Below are 17282 nucleotides of genomic sequence, written 5' to 3' on the forward strand. Positions count from 1 at the left end.
GATTGGAGAATAACTTCTTTATTTTCAACGATGTCTACTACAGACAAAAGCAAGGTACAGTGATGGGCACCTGTTTTGCTCCCAGCTTTGCAAACCTATTTATGACATGCTGGGAGCAGCAAGTGTCGCGAACACAGGTCCTATACCGCAGCCATGTCAAATTATGGCTGCGATATATAGATGATTTATTCATTATTTGGGATGGGTCACAAGAATTGGCTGATCAGTTTATCCTGGGCCTAAACCACAATTTGAATCTAAAATTGGAAGGTAAAATGAGCAATCAAACCATCAAATTTTTGGACTTACAAATTGAAGTGGCAGACAATAAATTATTGACCAAGCTATATCGTAAGACCACTGCTGGTAACACTCTGCTGCAAAATCACTTATTCGCAGTATCCTGTTTGGCTAATTCCTCCAGGCGCGGAGGAATTGCAGCACAGAGAAGGACTTTGTCCAAGAAGGTTACTGCATGACTGAGCGTTTTGTAGAGAGAGGTTATCATCAAAGTGTGATTAAGGAAGCATTTCTCAAAGCTAGCAAATTGTCGCATGTTGACCTTTTGACACCTAAAGAAAAGCTAGTAGATGAGAAAGATACAGTTGTGAGATTTGTCACAACCTATCATTCTAACTCCTGGCAAATACAAAAATGCCTGAGAAAACACTGGAAGGTTCTGAAAACTGAACCTACTCTTGAGGATGTAGTGGGGTGTACTCCTAGTATTACTTATCGGAAGGCTGACTCATTGAAAGATAAACTGAGTAAGAATGAGGTATCACTTGTCAGGAATAAGAAATTGGATGTCCAAGGATTTTTCACATGCATGTCATGCAAAGCATGTAAATTCAGTTCTAATGTTAAGAGTGTCTATTATCCTGTGGGAGGCAGGGAAAGAAACATTGGGAAACACCTTGCTTGCTTGTCTGATCATTGCATATACGTTTTAGTCTGCCCCTGTGCAAAAAAATTTGTGGGGAGCACTATGTTTGCAGCGAAGAAACGTATCCTCGAGCATATGAGGGCAATTCAGAATAGAGATCAGTTATCGCCAGTTGCCAGGCATTTTTAAGAACTACACAAAAGTAATAGAAATTTACTGAGGTTATTTGTAATTGACAGGATCCCCCCTATGAAAAGAGGAGGTGATAGAATACGCAAGTTGCGCCAATTGGAGAACAGGTATATTCTAGACTTGGACACTAAGATCCCTGGAGGATTGAATTCTGAAGAAGAATTAGCCTGGCATCTGGGGGACTAAGCACCATGCATGATGTGATTCGTAATTACGCATTGGCACGCTTTTTTAACTGTCTATCCATTTAGTTTCTAACTGTGATTCTCTAGGCTTCCTATGGAGTATCTCTGATACATTTTTAACTTGTTTGTAATTCCCATTCCTTTTCACATATAAAATTAATAGTATGTTCCAAACTATGGCCTGAATGAGTATTGTTCCCCTAGCGCTAAGTCTGATTCCTATTCTTTTTGTTCAGGTTCATCATAATATGGAGCTACAGCGTGTTTGAAGATTTTCACATGGACCCACTTGGGGTGAAGCTATAATTTGGTGTTTGATCGTGTGATTTAAGACGGCACTCAATTAATCTTTTATGTACTGTTTGTTTACCCACTTGGGAGATGTATTGCATAATTTATATTTTATTTTATTTTTTTTCAGAGTATTGCACTGATATATTATTGATGCAATTGGTACATAGGTCTGAATTTAACCTTTGTTAGAGTGCATGAGCAAGATTTGCGCTATTTCAAATAAATTAGCCAGTCGGAGGAGTGGCTATTAAAAAAGTTTTTTGTCAAACACATGTGGCTCCAATATCAAATATTTTTAAAAAGTTGTAAAATCATGGATATGGTTCAGTAATTAGGAACCTCTGATATAAAATGTAATGTATATCGTTTAAATTGTGAAATAGAATGTAATGCACATCTTCAGCAGTGAGGAAGCCACTTACAGCGCTTATGTTATAGCGATATTTACCTCTATAAGATGGCCGACATGTTAGTTTGGTAACTTGAGTCCTATGTTTGTGTTCATACACTGTGTGTTTTCACGTAACTTTATTGAATCTTTATTTAATGGATCTGTTTTTTCGAATGAACTACCCGTGAGCAAGGCGAGTTGTTCACTGAAACACGTTGGGTTTTTACTTTCTGGATTCAACATGCTGGAATGAAATGAAATAAATACTCTTATTCGCAATGTAATTGGAGAGGCGATTCCATTTGGAGGGAGAGCATCGGCGTATTGGTTTATGCTTGGTGAAAAAGTATATTAACAGGGAAGCCTCAGACCCTGGATGCACCACTGTTTAAGTGTCCCGGCGTATCGGAGGAAGTGAAACGGTGATATATATATATATTATATTATATTATATATTATATTATTATATGGATTATCAAATGCTTTTATCATGAATTTTAATTTAAGCAAAATGTGGTTTTAACCCAATTGTTGAAAATATGGAGATAAGGCAAATTTGTTTACAAGCCGGTTTTTCATGCACATTGTCACTTTTTCTTCCTCTGTACAAAACATAGGTCATAATTAATCTTTTGCACTTTTAGGACATGCATTGTTTGCACTTTAAAAATAGCACTTTAAGATCTGACCCACCCATCAGTTTGATCTCCTTGAACAATCTATAAATTCTAACTATTTAAAGATGGAAACTTTTTTAACATACTCCCCCCCCCCCTTTTTTTTTGTTCCCCTCTAGATACAAATATTTGATGGATTTATCCAGAGACTGCAGATGAAAACTTGTATATTCAAGTGATCCTATTTCTGATGCAAATGTATTTATACGGACATATAGACATACTTTGAATGTGTCTTTTATTTCCATGATCATGTGACACATGGAGGGGGTGGTGAAGGCTGGGTGTAATGTGCACTATAAAAATAGAAAATGTACAAACAAAAATTGCATGTGAACAAGGGCTCTGGGAGCCCGAAACGCGTTATGCACTCTCGCACAACTTGAGCAAATAAAAGAAGAAACTTAACATCTGGTCCTGTGGTCTGTCTCCTGGTTTTTCGTGTCTGGATGCAAGGAGTTTTTTCGTGGATATATATATATATATATATATATATATGTTTGACGCGCAGCTCCACCATGTTGATGGAGCCATATGTCAAACTTAAAAAATAATTGATGGGAACAGCCTTGACGGCAATTCCTGACAATACTTTTGTAATAACTGCCAGCTTGGCAGACGGAGTAGCCTCGGCCTGGCAGATGTTAAGTCCTCTGCTAGTCCAACCGAGAATACGCCATCTGCCAAAATTTAAATCTGGCCCTCAGGGTCCCATTCTGCATATGTTACTCTGTAGAATGATCCAATATGTGAATGACACTCCAACTAAGCAATAGGTAAAATGGGCTGAATAGAGACCCCCTAGGTGTATGTATTATTATTTTATGTATTCTCATTGTTTTTAGTGATTACAAGAGGGTGGCAAACACCTAAAGCTTTTTCTAGGTCAGATCTTATAATGGATTAAATGAGTTTGTTGGATATAAATGCTGTGGAGCAGGTGGATGACGGGTGAAGACAAGCAATTATTATACATTTCTACATGGTTATACTTCTGCTTTCATGGTCTGAGTGTGAGTGGTAATCAGGTTGGAGAAGAGAGTATTACAAAAAAGATATGTAAGAAATTGGGAAATTAGTTGAAGTGTGTGAGTGCACATATCAAATAATAGCTACAGTCCTTATCAGTGTGAAATCTCATGGTCACTAAAGTAACCTGAGCTCAACTGCCTGCTAGCTATGGCTCAGAGTAGGCAGACTTAACATAAGGCTGTATGTGAAGTATTTGTGCAGCACTCAAACAGTAATCAAGTCAAAAATCAAAACAAGAAAAATCTCAAACCAATTTTGAAAAATAAGTAAATCTAAATGTTCGTAAATAAAAGATGCAAAAATTACACAAGTCCTGTAAGAGAAAATGGATTAATGATTTTTTAAAATTCAAAATAGCACTAAAAAGCATGAAGTGCCAATTGAGGTAATTTGTTTAAGTTAATGCTGACCACGATGGTGCAAGGGTCTGCTAAAGAAACCAGATTCCACACGGTCAGAAGTATTACCTTCTGACTTGGGCCTGATTTATATCCTGGCGGAAAGGCTACTCTGTCACAATGGTGACGGATATACTTTCCACTTAAATATAAATGATAGGATAAAATGAGATTTATATTTCGGCGGAAGGAATATCTGTCACCGTTGTGACGGAGTAACCCACCCTCCAAGATCTAAATCAGGCCCTTAGTCTTGGAAATGGAAGTCAAAAATCCTTAATATGACAAGACAAGGGGCAGATTTACAAGCCCTTTGCGCCACCAGTGCGTCACTTTTTGTGACGCACCAGCAGCACATTTTGCTACCCCATATTTACAAGAGCAGGAAAAAAAACCTGCATGACTTTTTCTGTCCTTGTAAATACTGCCCCTTTATACGCAGCACTTTGCATGAAAGGGGCATTCCATGGGTGTTGCTGTGGGTGTTCCCACACAACACCCATGTAACCTGACACATTTCCAGATTTACAAGACATCATGAATCTGGAAATGCGTCTGAATGCTACAGCTCGCCAGGGAAGATGTAGGGAGGCGCAATGAGGAGAAACAAATTTGTTTCTCCTCCTTTCTTTCCTCTTTGTATGCGTGCTTCATTCTGCAGCCCACATAGAAAGAGGAAATCACTGCTGGCAATTGTTTATGTACAGGAAGGTGTCCCTTCCTGCACATATACAATCATTAAAACAATGACATTTTGCAAGTTCATGCAGCCCACATAGAAGTTATAAAACGCCATTTCTGATTGTTTACGTGCCTTCCTGCACATAAACAATCATCCCTGTGATGCAGGTATCCTTGCACCATGGTGCAAGGGTGCCTGCGTCGGTGCATGTCAGCACTTTGTGCGCCAGTGCAGGGGAAAGCACAGAGATGCGACATATTATTGTAAATATATTGCATCCCAGTGCTTCAAAACGAATGCAGTGCAGCGCAGCAAAATGACTTGCTGCACCGTGTCGTCAGACAGCTGGTGGATGAGGTATGAAATGTCGGTGAAGCTGTTGACTTTTAGAGGGAAAGCTCCGAGTAATATACATTTGAATTTCGCTCCCAATGAAGGTGTCTTTGTGAATGGATACTTTTCTCACCTTCGCCTGGTGAAGATTACTACCTTTGGACTTAGTCACTTTTTGGAGCTCAGATTCTTCCAGTGGGGCAAGGTTGCAGGATGTAGCTGAAAAGGGATCCACAGGGCCGGATACCTTCTTCACAAGGTCCTGTTGAGTAGGATTTGCTGCTGCAGAATGGGAGCAACCTGGATCTTTGCCCAGCAGCAACGCTCCGTTGGATCGACTTGGTAGGTTGGTACTGGTCATCTCCATCAGTTCTCAGGACAAACAGTAGGCAAAAAGTTTATAAGTTCTACATTTTATGATTTGATATGAAGCATACACTTTGACACGAGCCAAGGGTTCAAGACCTAGGCACAACACATGTGGCTCACTCCAGCAGAGTCTAAAAGTAGGGTCCAGGCCAGGTCCAGTTGAAAATGGTTAGCTGGGAATACGGAAAAAAGACCTCTAGAACCTTGTTGTGTCTCTGTAGCTCAAAAAAGGTCAGTCTTACAACCCTTGGAGTCACTTCTAGGATCACATTGTACTAGGAATGCAGGTCCAGTCTTCTCAGGTCTTCAGACAGCAGGGCAATCCTCAGGTCCAGCAGTGCTCTGAGGAGGATACTGTGGGTGCCACACTAATGGCTGGCATCCATATGTGGGTGGCAGTGACTCTTGACCCCTCCTTTACCAATAGGGTAAAAGTTCACAGGCACACTCTTAGCCACTTTTGCAGCACTTCCAGTGTGCCCTACTGAAAACAATTGAACAGTCGAACAGTGCTCCTCTTCTACTCAGTATAGCAGAACCTTTCTTGAGTTGTACAGATCTCCTGTCCCTACCCTAAAGGTGTGGGCAGGGAAATTACCAACCGTCCTGTGTGGTCACTCAAAACAGGTTCTGGTGGCAGTTCCCCCTGCCATTGTTCTTGGTGCTTGTCTGGCTGCAGAGACAAAGGAAGGAGGCAGGCTCATGTATTAGCTCTTTAAAGTTAATTAGGTTCCCAGGCACAGCCCAGATGGTCAGCCTGTCAAAGAAACAGAACACCACCCCACACCCAAGGCCTCTTTCTCAGTTCTGGTAGTAAGTTCACACCTCATCAAAGGGGCTATTTAGCTTCTGGGTGACAGCTGGAAGGTCGCCCAAATTGAGTTCTAGAGGGTTTAGACAGGTAACTGGTAACTTTCTAGAAGTATTGGTTCTAAAATATACTTTAAAAATCTGACTTCAGCAATAAATTGGGCATGTAATATATTTTTTTGAAAGACCACGAATGAACATTGTAGCTGTTTCCGAGGGGTAAATAACAATATTAAATGTCATATTTTATCTCAATGCTTTCCTATGAAACATAGGAAATTGGCTGTACGGACTTTTCATTGTAAGGACATGTTTAACACTAAACAGCTACATGTCCAACCTTTAAATATTATGCACCATGTCTTATAAGAAGTAAGGCCTAGTTGGGTACCATATACTTGAGACTTATAGGTAAGGTAAATATCCCTCTTTGGGTAATGCCAAATTCTTCATGTTGAAAAGGACAGCACAGGTACTTTACCGGTGGTTAGCAGGCAAAAATCTGGGATACACTATGACCAAGATGGTAATTTCCAATAGGCTCAAACCTGTAGCCATCCTTAAGTGTGAGGATCAAACTCAACCATTCCCCAGTAAACAGTTTGGCTTCACAAACAAACTGAAAACTTTCTTTGTTTCATGTGCTCTTATGACACTAACTGGGGCAAAATACATTTGTATTTTATCAGTGTTGCACTCAGTCATAAAAATACTGCATATGTGATTCTAATCTAGTTGCCTTATTAAGGTTTTTTTTTTGGGGGGGGGGCAGTTATTTGATAGAAGCAGAAGCATGAAATTTGTCCAAATGAATGCAACTAAATGCAACAGTTTCCATTGCAACTTTTACTACATATCATTGGTTAAAGGCAGAGTTCTAGGGTAGAGCACATCTACAACCACGCAAATAAATATGTGCACCAAGAACCAAAACCTACTAGATTATTCACAGGTACGAAATGCTTACCCCCTGGCATGGCCACACTGAAGGCTTTCGACGGAGGTCCCTGACCTCTTCTATTTGCTGCACGAATTTTGAAGACATAGCGTTCACCAGGCTGCAGACCCTCTATAGTAGTGGATGTTGCATGTCCAGGAACGGTGATGGATGTTCCTCCAAATGGTTTGAGAGCTGGTGCATAGGAGATAATGTATTCTGAAAAGATTTGACAGATGGTTAGAAGACTGAAATAGCAACAGTCAGATTGTAAAGGAGGCGCGCATTACAATGTGAATTACTAGCAGTCCGTAATAGGCAACAGTCAACAGTTGAGAGACAAACTTGTTATAAATAAATGCAGATAATTTAAAGTATAGTTGTCAACAATTCTTCTGCACTCCATGGGCCACATATACATATGCTCCTGTTTGCGATTTCCTAATAGCAAATATTTGCAATTGACCATAAGGAAATCCCAAACAGCTATGTACAACAGTGTGCTTTCCACTGCTTGTGATTCCCAATGGGTCGTCAACGCACCTTCCTCATTAATATTCATAAAGCAGGTCGCAATTTGCGATCCTATTGGGAATGGCTGCCGGCTGGCGTCAGCAGACCACAATGTCTGTGACTGCTTTTTAAATATTACATAAGAAAAAAATTACCTATGCCTCTAGTGACTTCACAACACTTATTCATATGAAGTAAGATGAACGCAAACTAATACGTTTACCTTAGCAGTAATTTCTGCCTTTTATTTCATTATTTTTTTTAAATTAATATCTTTGATCACAAAAAGAACACAGTCAACTAAACGAAATACCACATTAGTACTTACACAGTGAAAATGAACAACGTGAAAATGTGTTTTGACATACAATTACAAATAAACTCATAATAATCAAATATCAATACAAAAAAATGAAATGTCACAAAGAACAATCAATATATACACAATACGAAATACAAAGTTGTCATACAAAATGATAAATTAGACAACTAGCACCCTTATATTTAGGATAAATCAATTCCTCTGAGATATCAGGGACATAAGGGGATGTATTTGCAATATTTAACCAAGGAGTTGAGTTCCTTTGTCTGCCGACGCGTTTCGAGTGCCGGTTAAATCAATTGCCGCACTCTCATCAGGGCTGGGTTAGTCTTTCTCACGAACAGACTGTTTGTGACAAAAAAGGGGGGAGAAGGGTTTGAGTTTTTTTTTAAAAGGCGCATCCCAAAACCCTAATTCTTTCTCTATCTGAACAAGTTAGTGGTCACATACCTGCATTATGCCGGTTTGATGTGACCATCAGCAATATGTAACAAGCAGTGGTTGCCAATCTGCAATAAAGTACATTATAAATGATTTAGCTCATGGGGCGTAATTCTTTTTTCTGATCGCTATGTATAGGGGGAAGGAGGGAAAAGGGTTACCTGGTTTTCAATATTGTGTGGCCAAGACGATTTGTAAGCAATAGACAGCAATTGCAGGTCTTTACTTCTGCAAGAGAAATAATACATGCGATTTCGCAGTGTCTGTTTATATAAGTTTGAAACGTGACAACTGAGCACAAGTTATTTACTTACTCGGGGAGAGGGGCCCAAGGGCGTGGCCCCGCAGAGGAAGTGTTGTGACAATTGACAGTCCTTCACACTCTAAAAAATATAGTTCGTGGCTGCAGGGGCAAAAATGTAAAGGATTTGTAAAAATCGTTTTTGGCTGGAAGCACTTAGATGCAAGTGCACAATGTGTGTTGCTCACCTAATAAAGCTTCAGGCTCAAGGTTTCAAGTGGGGATCTGCCTCCATTGTTGCTAGCAACTCGCCGAGCAGATTCACACGTCATGTGATGGTGCATCAGTGTCACGTGATGCGTTTCTGACCAATCACGGGAGGGATGATTAAATTGCATTCACAATGACTTCTAGGAGATGTAGTTCATTGAAGTCATGTATTTCAATTCGTTTGTCCAAAGTAACCATTTCAATTTCACAAGTTGGTTGTGTTTTCCAACATATCGATATTGATCTCATTTATACTTTATTAGAGAGACAAAAGCCCTGAAGCTGAGAGCAGAGCCATATATTTGATTACAGCTCAGCACGAACTATATTTAAAGAGAGTGAAGGACTGTCAATTGTCACAACACTTCCTCTGCGGGGCCACGCCCTTGGGCCCCCCTCCCCGAGTAAGTAAATAACTTGTGCTCAGTTGTCACGTTTCAAACTTATATAAACGCACACCGCAAAATCGCATGTATAATTTCTCTTGCAGAAGTAAAGACCTGCAATTGCTGTCTATTGCTTACAAATCGTCTTGGCCACGCAATATTGAAAACCAGGTAACCCTTTTCCCTCCTTCCCCCTATACATAGCGATCAGAAAAAAGAATTACGCCCCATGAGCTAAATCATTTATAATGTACTTTATTGCAGATTGGCAACCACTGCTTGTTACATATTGCTGATGGTCACATCAAACCGGCATAATGCAGGTATGTGACCACTAACTTGTTCAGATAGAGAAAGAATTAGGGTTTTGGGAAGCGCCTTTTTAGAAAAACCTCAAACCCTTCTCCCCCCTTTTTTGTCACAAACAGTCTGTTCGTGAGAAAGACTAACCCAGCCCTGATGAGAGTGCGGCAATTGATTTAACCGACACTCGAAACGCGTCGGCAGACAAAGGAACTCAACTCCTTGGTTAAATATTGCAAATACATCCCCTTATGTCCCTGATATCTCAGAGGAATTGATTTATCCTAAATATAAGGGTGTTAGTTGTCTAATTTATCATTTTGTGTGACAACTTTGTATTTCGTATTGTGTATATATTGATTGTTCTTTGTGACATTTCATTTGTTTGTATTGATATTTGATTATTATGAGTTTATTTGTAATTGTATGTCAAAACACATTTTCACGTTGTTCATTTTCACTGTGTAAGTACTAATGTGGTTTCGTTTAGTTGACTATGTGTTCTTTTTGTGATCAAAGATATTAATTTTAAAAAAATTATGAAATAAACGGCAAAAATTACTGCCAAGGTAAACGTATTAGTTTGCGTTCATCTTACGTCATATGAATAAGTGCTGGTAAAGAATTGGCTTGGTAGTTTGGTCTGCCCTGTTCCCATGATGCACTGGGCCAGGGACAGACTAATTTGCATATAGCCAGGTTCTGAACTGGGATGGTGCAGTGAGCTAAAAAACGGTGATGGATCAAGCCCTGATCTGTTGACTGGGTAGGAGTGTTCTGCTTAATTCAGATACTCTGTCCATCACCACCCCCTTTACTGTATCGTTTTGTCCACCATAAGCGTGGAAGGGTATGCTCAGACGTGAGTCCCTTGCTCACTGCACCATCAGGATTCAAGCAAGCCGGGCCGAAGACGGCTGTGATGCCAGAAACCGGTCCCCGGAAGCTTGTTTCCTTTCTGGTAAAGAATTGGCTTGGTAGTTTGGTCTGCCCTGTTCCCATGATGCACTGGGCCAGGGACAGACTAATTTGCATATAGCCAGGTTCTGAACTGGGATGGTGCAGTGAGCTAAAAAACGGTGATGGATCAAGCCCTGATCTGTTGACTGGGTAGGAGTGTTCTGCTTAATTCAGATACTCTGTCCATCACCACCCCCTTTACTGTATCGTTTTGTCCACCATAAGCGTGGAAGGGTATGCTCAGACGTGAGTCCCTTGCTCACTGCACCATCAGGATTCAAGCAAGCCGGGCCGAAGACGGCTGTGATGCCAGAAACCGGTCCCCGGAAGCTTGTTTCCTTTCTGGTAAAGAATTGGCTTGGTAGTTTGGTCTGCCCTGTTCCCATGATGCACTGGGCCAGGGACAGACTAATTTGCATATAGCCAGGTTCTGAACTGGGATGGTGCAGTGAGCTAAAAAACGGTGATGGATCAAGCCCTGATCTGTTGACTGGGTAGGAGTGTTCTGCTTAATTCAGATACTCTGTCCATCACCACCCCCTTTACTGTATCGTTTTGTCCACCATAAGCGTGGAAGGGTATGCTCAGACGTGAGTCCCTTGCTCACTGCACCATCAGGATTCAAGCAAGCCGGGCCGAAGACGGCTGTGATGCCAGAAACCGGTCCCCGGAAGCTGGTTTCCTTTCTGGTAAAGAATTGGCTTGGTAGTTTGGTCTGCCTTGTTCCCATGATGCACTGGGCCAGGGACAGACTAATTTGCATATAGCCAGGTTCTGAACTGGGATGGTGCAGTGAGCTAAAAAACGGTGATGGATCAAGCCCTGATCTGTTGACTGGGTAGGAGTGTTCTGCTTAATTCAGATACTCTGTCCATCACCACCCCCTTTACTGTATCGTGAAGTCACTAGAGGCATAGGTAATTTTTTTCTTATGTAGTCTAACTGGCCCTACCTACCCTCTAATCCTTTGGGCCAAACCCCTCCTTTTTTGACAATGCTTTTTACATATGGCAGTTTTTTATTTTGAAATGCAACCCATTTTCCTCAATGAAAAACAGGATGCATTTAAAGAAGAAATATGAAAAGTTCCTTTTTAATTTTGTAAGAGTAGGCAATGCTCCGTGGGACTACTGCCTGCCCCTTAGAAATGTTGGCGCTCACATTCACATAGGGAAAAGAGTCTCTTGGGAACCCTTTCCTGTTTGCAAATGAGTTACTACCAACTTGAAGTTGGTGGTAACTGCGAATGTTTAACTACTGCATCCCATGTCACAAAACATTCCTACATACCAGTGCGACTTGCTGTTAGGAAGGGACTCCCTTGGCACACCCCTTCCTAATAGCAACACGTAAATCCAATTTGCGATTCTGTAATAGCTTACCGAATCGCAAGTTGGGCTTTGTATACTTTAAAATGCTTTTTTCAGGTTGCAAACGGCCCGATTCTGCGATTCAGATCAATTGCGAGTTGAAACAAGCATTATACATCTCCCCATATTCAAAGTTCCTCAGGTACACTTCTCAGTTATGTCTCCAAGCCACACGACCACATTACCTAATGTTAAATTCCACAATATTCTACTCCAGTCATAAGGAAAGAAGCAAAAGTCAGGGGGCAGAGCAGTGGTGGCTCCTCCACTAAGGCAAATGAGCGTCGGCCCACTGCTTCTTGAGCAGTGCTAAAGAAAAATAAAATGATAATAACAAGAAGTTATTATAATTTTATATTTCTTTGCTCCAACTAGGTTGGGCGGGGCTGACTCACCACAGAGGGTGCAGGAGTGATTGGCACTCCCTCCCAACCTGCGCTTGACGGCTTGACCGGCCCTCTAGGTGGGCCAAAGCATTGTTCGCACTTGGCATGCTCTCGATTGGGCTGCGTTGCACAACCTAGTGGAGAATATTCCCAGCCTCCAAAGGCACTGCGTGAGCAGCCAAACAGTACGCTCAGACCAATCATGTCACTGCTCAGGCAGCATCGTGATTGGCTGTACGAGTCCAGAAGTATGGGTGCTTCCAGTGCTGCTAGCAGACCGAGGAGAGAAGTATGGCGGCGAGAGAGACATGCCGCGGCAGAGAAGGTGTTTATCTTTTTCTTCGCCTGCCACCCCCACCCCCTTTAAAGGCAGCCGCCACTGGGGCAGAGAGGGGGATACAATGACATAGAAAGACGTGGGTGAAATCTGCAAGGTTAGAATAACATGTCAACATCAAATACATAGTATACATGTCCGTAAAGGTTCCCAAACTTACGACAGCCTGAGTGTTCACCTGAGGTGCATTTCACTTTATTGACTGCCTCCTACACTGCTGGGGAAGCGCTAACAACTCCTCTATGGGGGCTACTTAAGAAAGCAGACAGTCTATGTGTGTTGAGGAGTTTCATCATAGGTAAGTGACACCACAGCATACAAAAGAAGCTTTGTTAATAATCTGTCACTTTTACATGTGGAATTTCAGAATTTTCTCATGCATACAAGGGTTTCACATCTGAAGTATTTTGTTTCCAATCAGCCTTCTGATATTCTGCCACATATTTATCCCAACCTGTTTATTTGTCTTACAACTTTAGAGCTTTCCCAATATTGAAAAAGAGAATAGAAAATGTTTCATCACGACCATCCCATTATTAAATGCCATTAGAGAAGCAAGTTAGTGTTGTTGCAATGAAAAGTTGTGTCTATTTAATCTTAAAATAATGATGTCTTATTCAGTTAAATTGATGTCTGACAGAAGCCCAGGATGATGATAAATGTGAAAAGAAATACAAAGAAAAAAAATCTGCTAATATTAATGAAAACTTTTAATTTTATTTCACACTGATCTAAATGCTGTAAGTAAGGCAAGCCACCTTCCAAAAGGCATGGGTACCTATAAGAACATGCACTAGCAACGCCAAGAGGTCTCGGCTTCAAATAGCTGAGCTATTGGCTCTTCCCATTGCCTATTTGGACTGGCACGTGAATGCATACATCTAAACGTTGCTGCAAACATTTCTGGCAATGTTGCAATTGGCACTTACTAAAGGAGACCCATTCCAAGGTGGCAGCCATTTTCCACGATGTATGAGCACACAGGTATCACAAAGCGTGTCAGCACCATTTCTTAAATTTCCTATTCCCAAAAAAAAGAATCCCCATCTTGGAGCGATACATTAAAAAATATATATATTAAAAGAATAATTAAATGTGTGCAACTGCACATTTTAAAAAGGAGTGGCCTGGCAGCAAGGTTGCAGCTGCCAAATCCTTCAAAAGAAGTGACAAATAAAAATAAAGAAAAAAAAGGAACACAAAGTGAAGGCATGGAGGTGCAACGTTGGTGCAGGCAAGAAGAAAGAAAACCTACCGAACTACGAGAGACTGGAAATGGAGGAGATGAGGGAGCTCTAAAAATGAAAAAAACAAAAAGGAGGGTAGGAGATGGAAGGGATGAGCAGGGTATGGATATGGGGAAGCAACAGGAAAAGTGAGGGGAAGTGAAAAAGGAAGCAGCAGCATGTTGGTGACAGAGCAAGACAAGACATTCCCTCTTAAAGTGTGCTAAAAAAATTAAAAGGTTTTATCTGAATACAAGTAACGCCATCAGAGAAAAGAAACAGGTCAACCAATCAGAATACTGTGAGACTAAAATACTGCCAGGCAGATGAAACACACGAAAGAGAGCGATAGCCATTTAAACAAGAGAAGGTAACTGAGAAAGGAAATTAAGCCCAATTACGAGAAAAGGGCTGGCCGAAAGCCCACTCTATGTATATTTGAAGCCATAGGTATAGTCAACAGACGGCTAAAGACCTATAAGGGAGCAACAGATACAAATTATTTTTTACTGTATTCATATTTACCACTCTTTAAGGTTTGCAGTAATTTATATCCATTCTGACTGAAATATTACCAATAAGATAATGGCAAATAACACATCCTAGGAAAACAGAAGCAATATCGAGTGGACAAAATATTGTGTCAAGAATATCGAGGACAAACGTGTTGTGAAGGTAAGTTTCTATGGGTACGCAAACTTTAACAATTCTTAACTCCACACATATGTACCCTGACAATACATATATCTTCAAAGTATGTAGATGTGGAGTTCTGAATAGTTAATCTAGGCTTACCTCATTGCACTACCTTCTCGATATTTTGGTCTGCAATATCTTTGACATGATATTTTGTTCACACAATATTTGTTTTCCCAATATTCCGTCAGACAACCAGAGAAACCATCAAAATTAACCATAAATACGGATTTTAGGAAAATCCTAATGCAGCCCCTGGGTACAGAGATCCCACAGCCTGGAGTAAAGATGTTGCTGAGCTGGCACACTGCCCGATAGATTTGACAGAGGTTTTCCATAAGGGAAACATTGACTCACCTGAGGTACCTAAACCTGAGTGGAAAGACAGTTGCCATAAAAAAGGAGTGAGTTGTGTATAGCAAACAAGATAGACAACAATGCAGTTAAAGAAATATAGAGCTTAAGGTCTGGAACATGCATATGTGAAAGGACAGAAAAACAAAACAAATAAAAAGGAAATGGCACAAGGGATTCACAAGCGAAACTAAAAGTCTGGCTTGGCTTTGTTACAGAGAAGGACTGGGTGCGAAATGGTGTCACCATCTCTAAAACATGCTCAGAGATTTAATATCTCAGCATAAACACATTTATCATCTAGTTTAAGAGATTATTGCACCACAGCTAAATTATTTATTTGTACCCATTCTGTGGTTATTGTCAGAGCTTTTCACATCAAAAGGGCTGATTGATGGATCAGGGTTATGTGTCATTCTCTAAGAGATGACAGCCCTAAACACAATCATAAAGCTTACCCAGAGGATAAACATAAGAATAAAGAGGAAAATCCACACAGGAAAATGTTCTCACGACAAGGTAAAAAGTAAAAACCATGAAGTTGTGAATAGGCAATCTCAATGATTCGTCAATCAAAATTATGTAAAATGCAATTACATAATTGACAGAGGAATTGCAGCCCTAATCCAGTCAATAGCCAGAATCGATTATGGTATAGTATAAGACAAACAATGCACAGAAGGACTCCTCAGTTAAAGGCAGGAGAGAACATGAAAATATGCTAAGTGTTATAATAATAAGAGGGTTAATGTTAAGTCTGCCTCTAAGGAAGCAGGGGGAAAATCTATGTATTGCTCGATAAACAGACTGGAATCTGCTATCCAACAGAGCCAGAGGAAGAACTGGCACACTTCCCAAACAAGTTTTTATACATTTTTGGACAGAGAAACCACACAGTCACTTTTGTGTGTCAAAGAAAAATACATTTCTGTGCAAGGATGCCTGTGTTGTGGGGGGGATTGGTTTTGTGCAGGAAAGTACACCTTCCTGCACAAAAACAATGCTCTTAGGCTTTTACTTCTTTCTATGTATGCTGCAGAATGCAGTGCACATAGAAAGAAGAAAGAACGAGGAGAAATAAAGATATTTGTCATCATTATGCTTCTCCTGGGAAGGGCTAGCATTCTGACTCATTACCAGGTCTACCAGAATCGGTAAACCTGGGAATGCTTCAGAATCCGTTATTGGATGTGTGGGAACACCCACACTCCACCCATGGAACGCCTCCATGGTGCAGAGTAATGCAAGGCAGTGACTTGCAAGGTGGTGATGTGCGACTTGATAAAGCTCATTATAGGTTTTGGGTTGGCCTGCACCCCTTGCGTGGCACAAGGGCTATGCAATATCCTTGATAAATGTGCTTCCTAGTGAATACTCTCTTTCATTACCCCAAAGTCCCTTATGTCCTCGTCCCATTCATATGCCACTTTGTTATGAATGGGACGAGGACAACGGGACCCGGGGTAATGAAGATTACCGGTAAGTAATAGAGCATGCCCTACAACAGAAAGCGATACCACATTCAAAGAAAGAGTACTTCTGTACGGATGAAGGAAGGGGCCTTCAATTTATAAAGTTGTAAAAACGACCTCAGCGGGAACAGAAAGTAATCAATTTTTAAATGTTTCAGAGCAAACAAAACTATGGAGCTAACTGATTTTGTATATTTAATACACCAATGAAGGTCATACCTGAGGTTCTCTGTGCACTGATAGAGAAACACATGATTCTTTAAACTACGCGCAGCTGTGCTACACAATGAAGATTAAAACACGGCAAGGCCAAATCAGGCTAAGTTAAGCATGATAAACGAAATAAAAAAACTTTACACAATTGTGTCTCATTGATATCAGTTATAGCACAGAAATATTAATTTAAGAAGTGTGAACTAGAGTTTGGGTACACTGGGCCTAAAGTTTAGACCCATGAGCCTAACAACCCAAGGGCAATCCAGTAAGAGGGAAATTCCCCCAGTGAAATTCTCAATTTCTAAATATATATAATTTTACTTATAATTGTAATATATATATATATTTCAATTACTTCTACTACTATTAATAGTACTAATATTAATGATAAGTAAAGAGCTCAAATGAATTTTCTTAGGAGGCCCTGCCAGTTACATAGAAATTAGAACTGCCCTGCTGTTTTGCTAGAGCTAGCGTTGGCGGAGGGGGCAAGGAAGTAGTTCTTTGCAATATCCAAGTCAGTAACTAGAGTCACGGCTAGTCCTGCTTAAAGACTTCTCCAACATTTCCAGAAAGGCACTTAGATATTATTCTGTTCTTATG

The 17282-nt window shown here is 40.6% G+C and overlaps 1 protein-coding gene across 1 annotated transcript in view; it reads right to left on the bottom strand.

The window, feature by feature from the left end:
• FNDC1 (fibronectin type III domain containing 1) overlaps nt 1-17282 on the bottom strand; it is a 1317427-nt gene that overhangs the window by 739651 nt on the left and 560494 nt on the right. Inside the window, exon 7 of the mRNA XM_078649203.1 lies at nt 7217-7405. Within this exon, the coding sequence (XP_078505329.1) occupies nt 7217-7405 (189 nt within the window). The remainder of the gene's footprint in view (nt 1-7216; nt 7406-17282) is intronic.

The sequence above is a fragment of the Lissotriton helveticus genome, chromosome 6 (assembly GCF_964261635.1).
Source record: "Lissotriton helveticus chromosome 6, aLisHel1.1, whole genome shotgun sequence".
Lineage (NCBI taxonomy): Eukaryota > Metazoa > Chordata > Amphibia > Caudata > Salamandridae > Lissotriton > Lissotriton helveticus.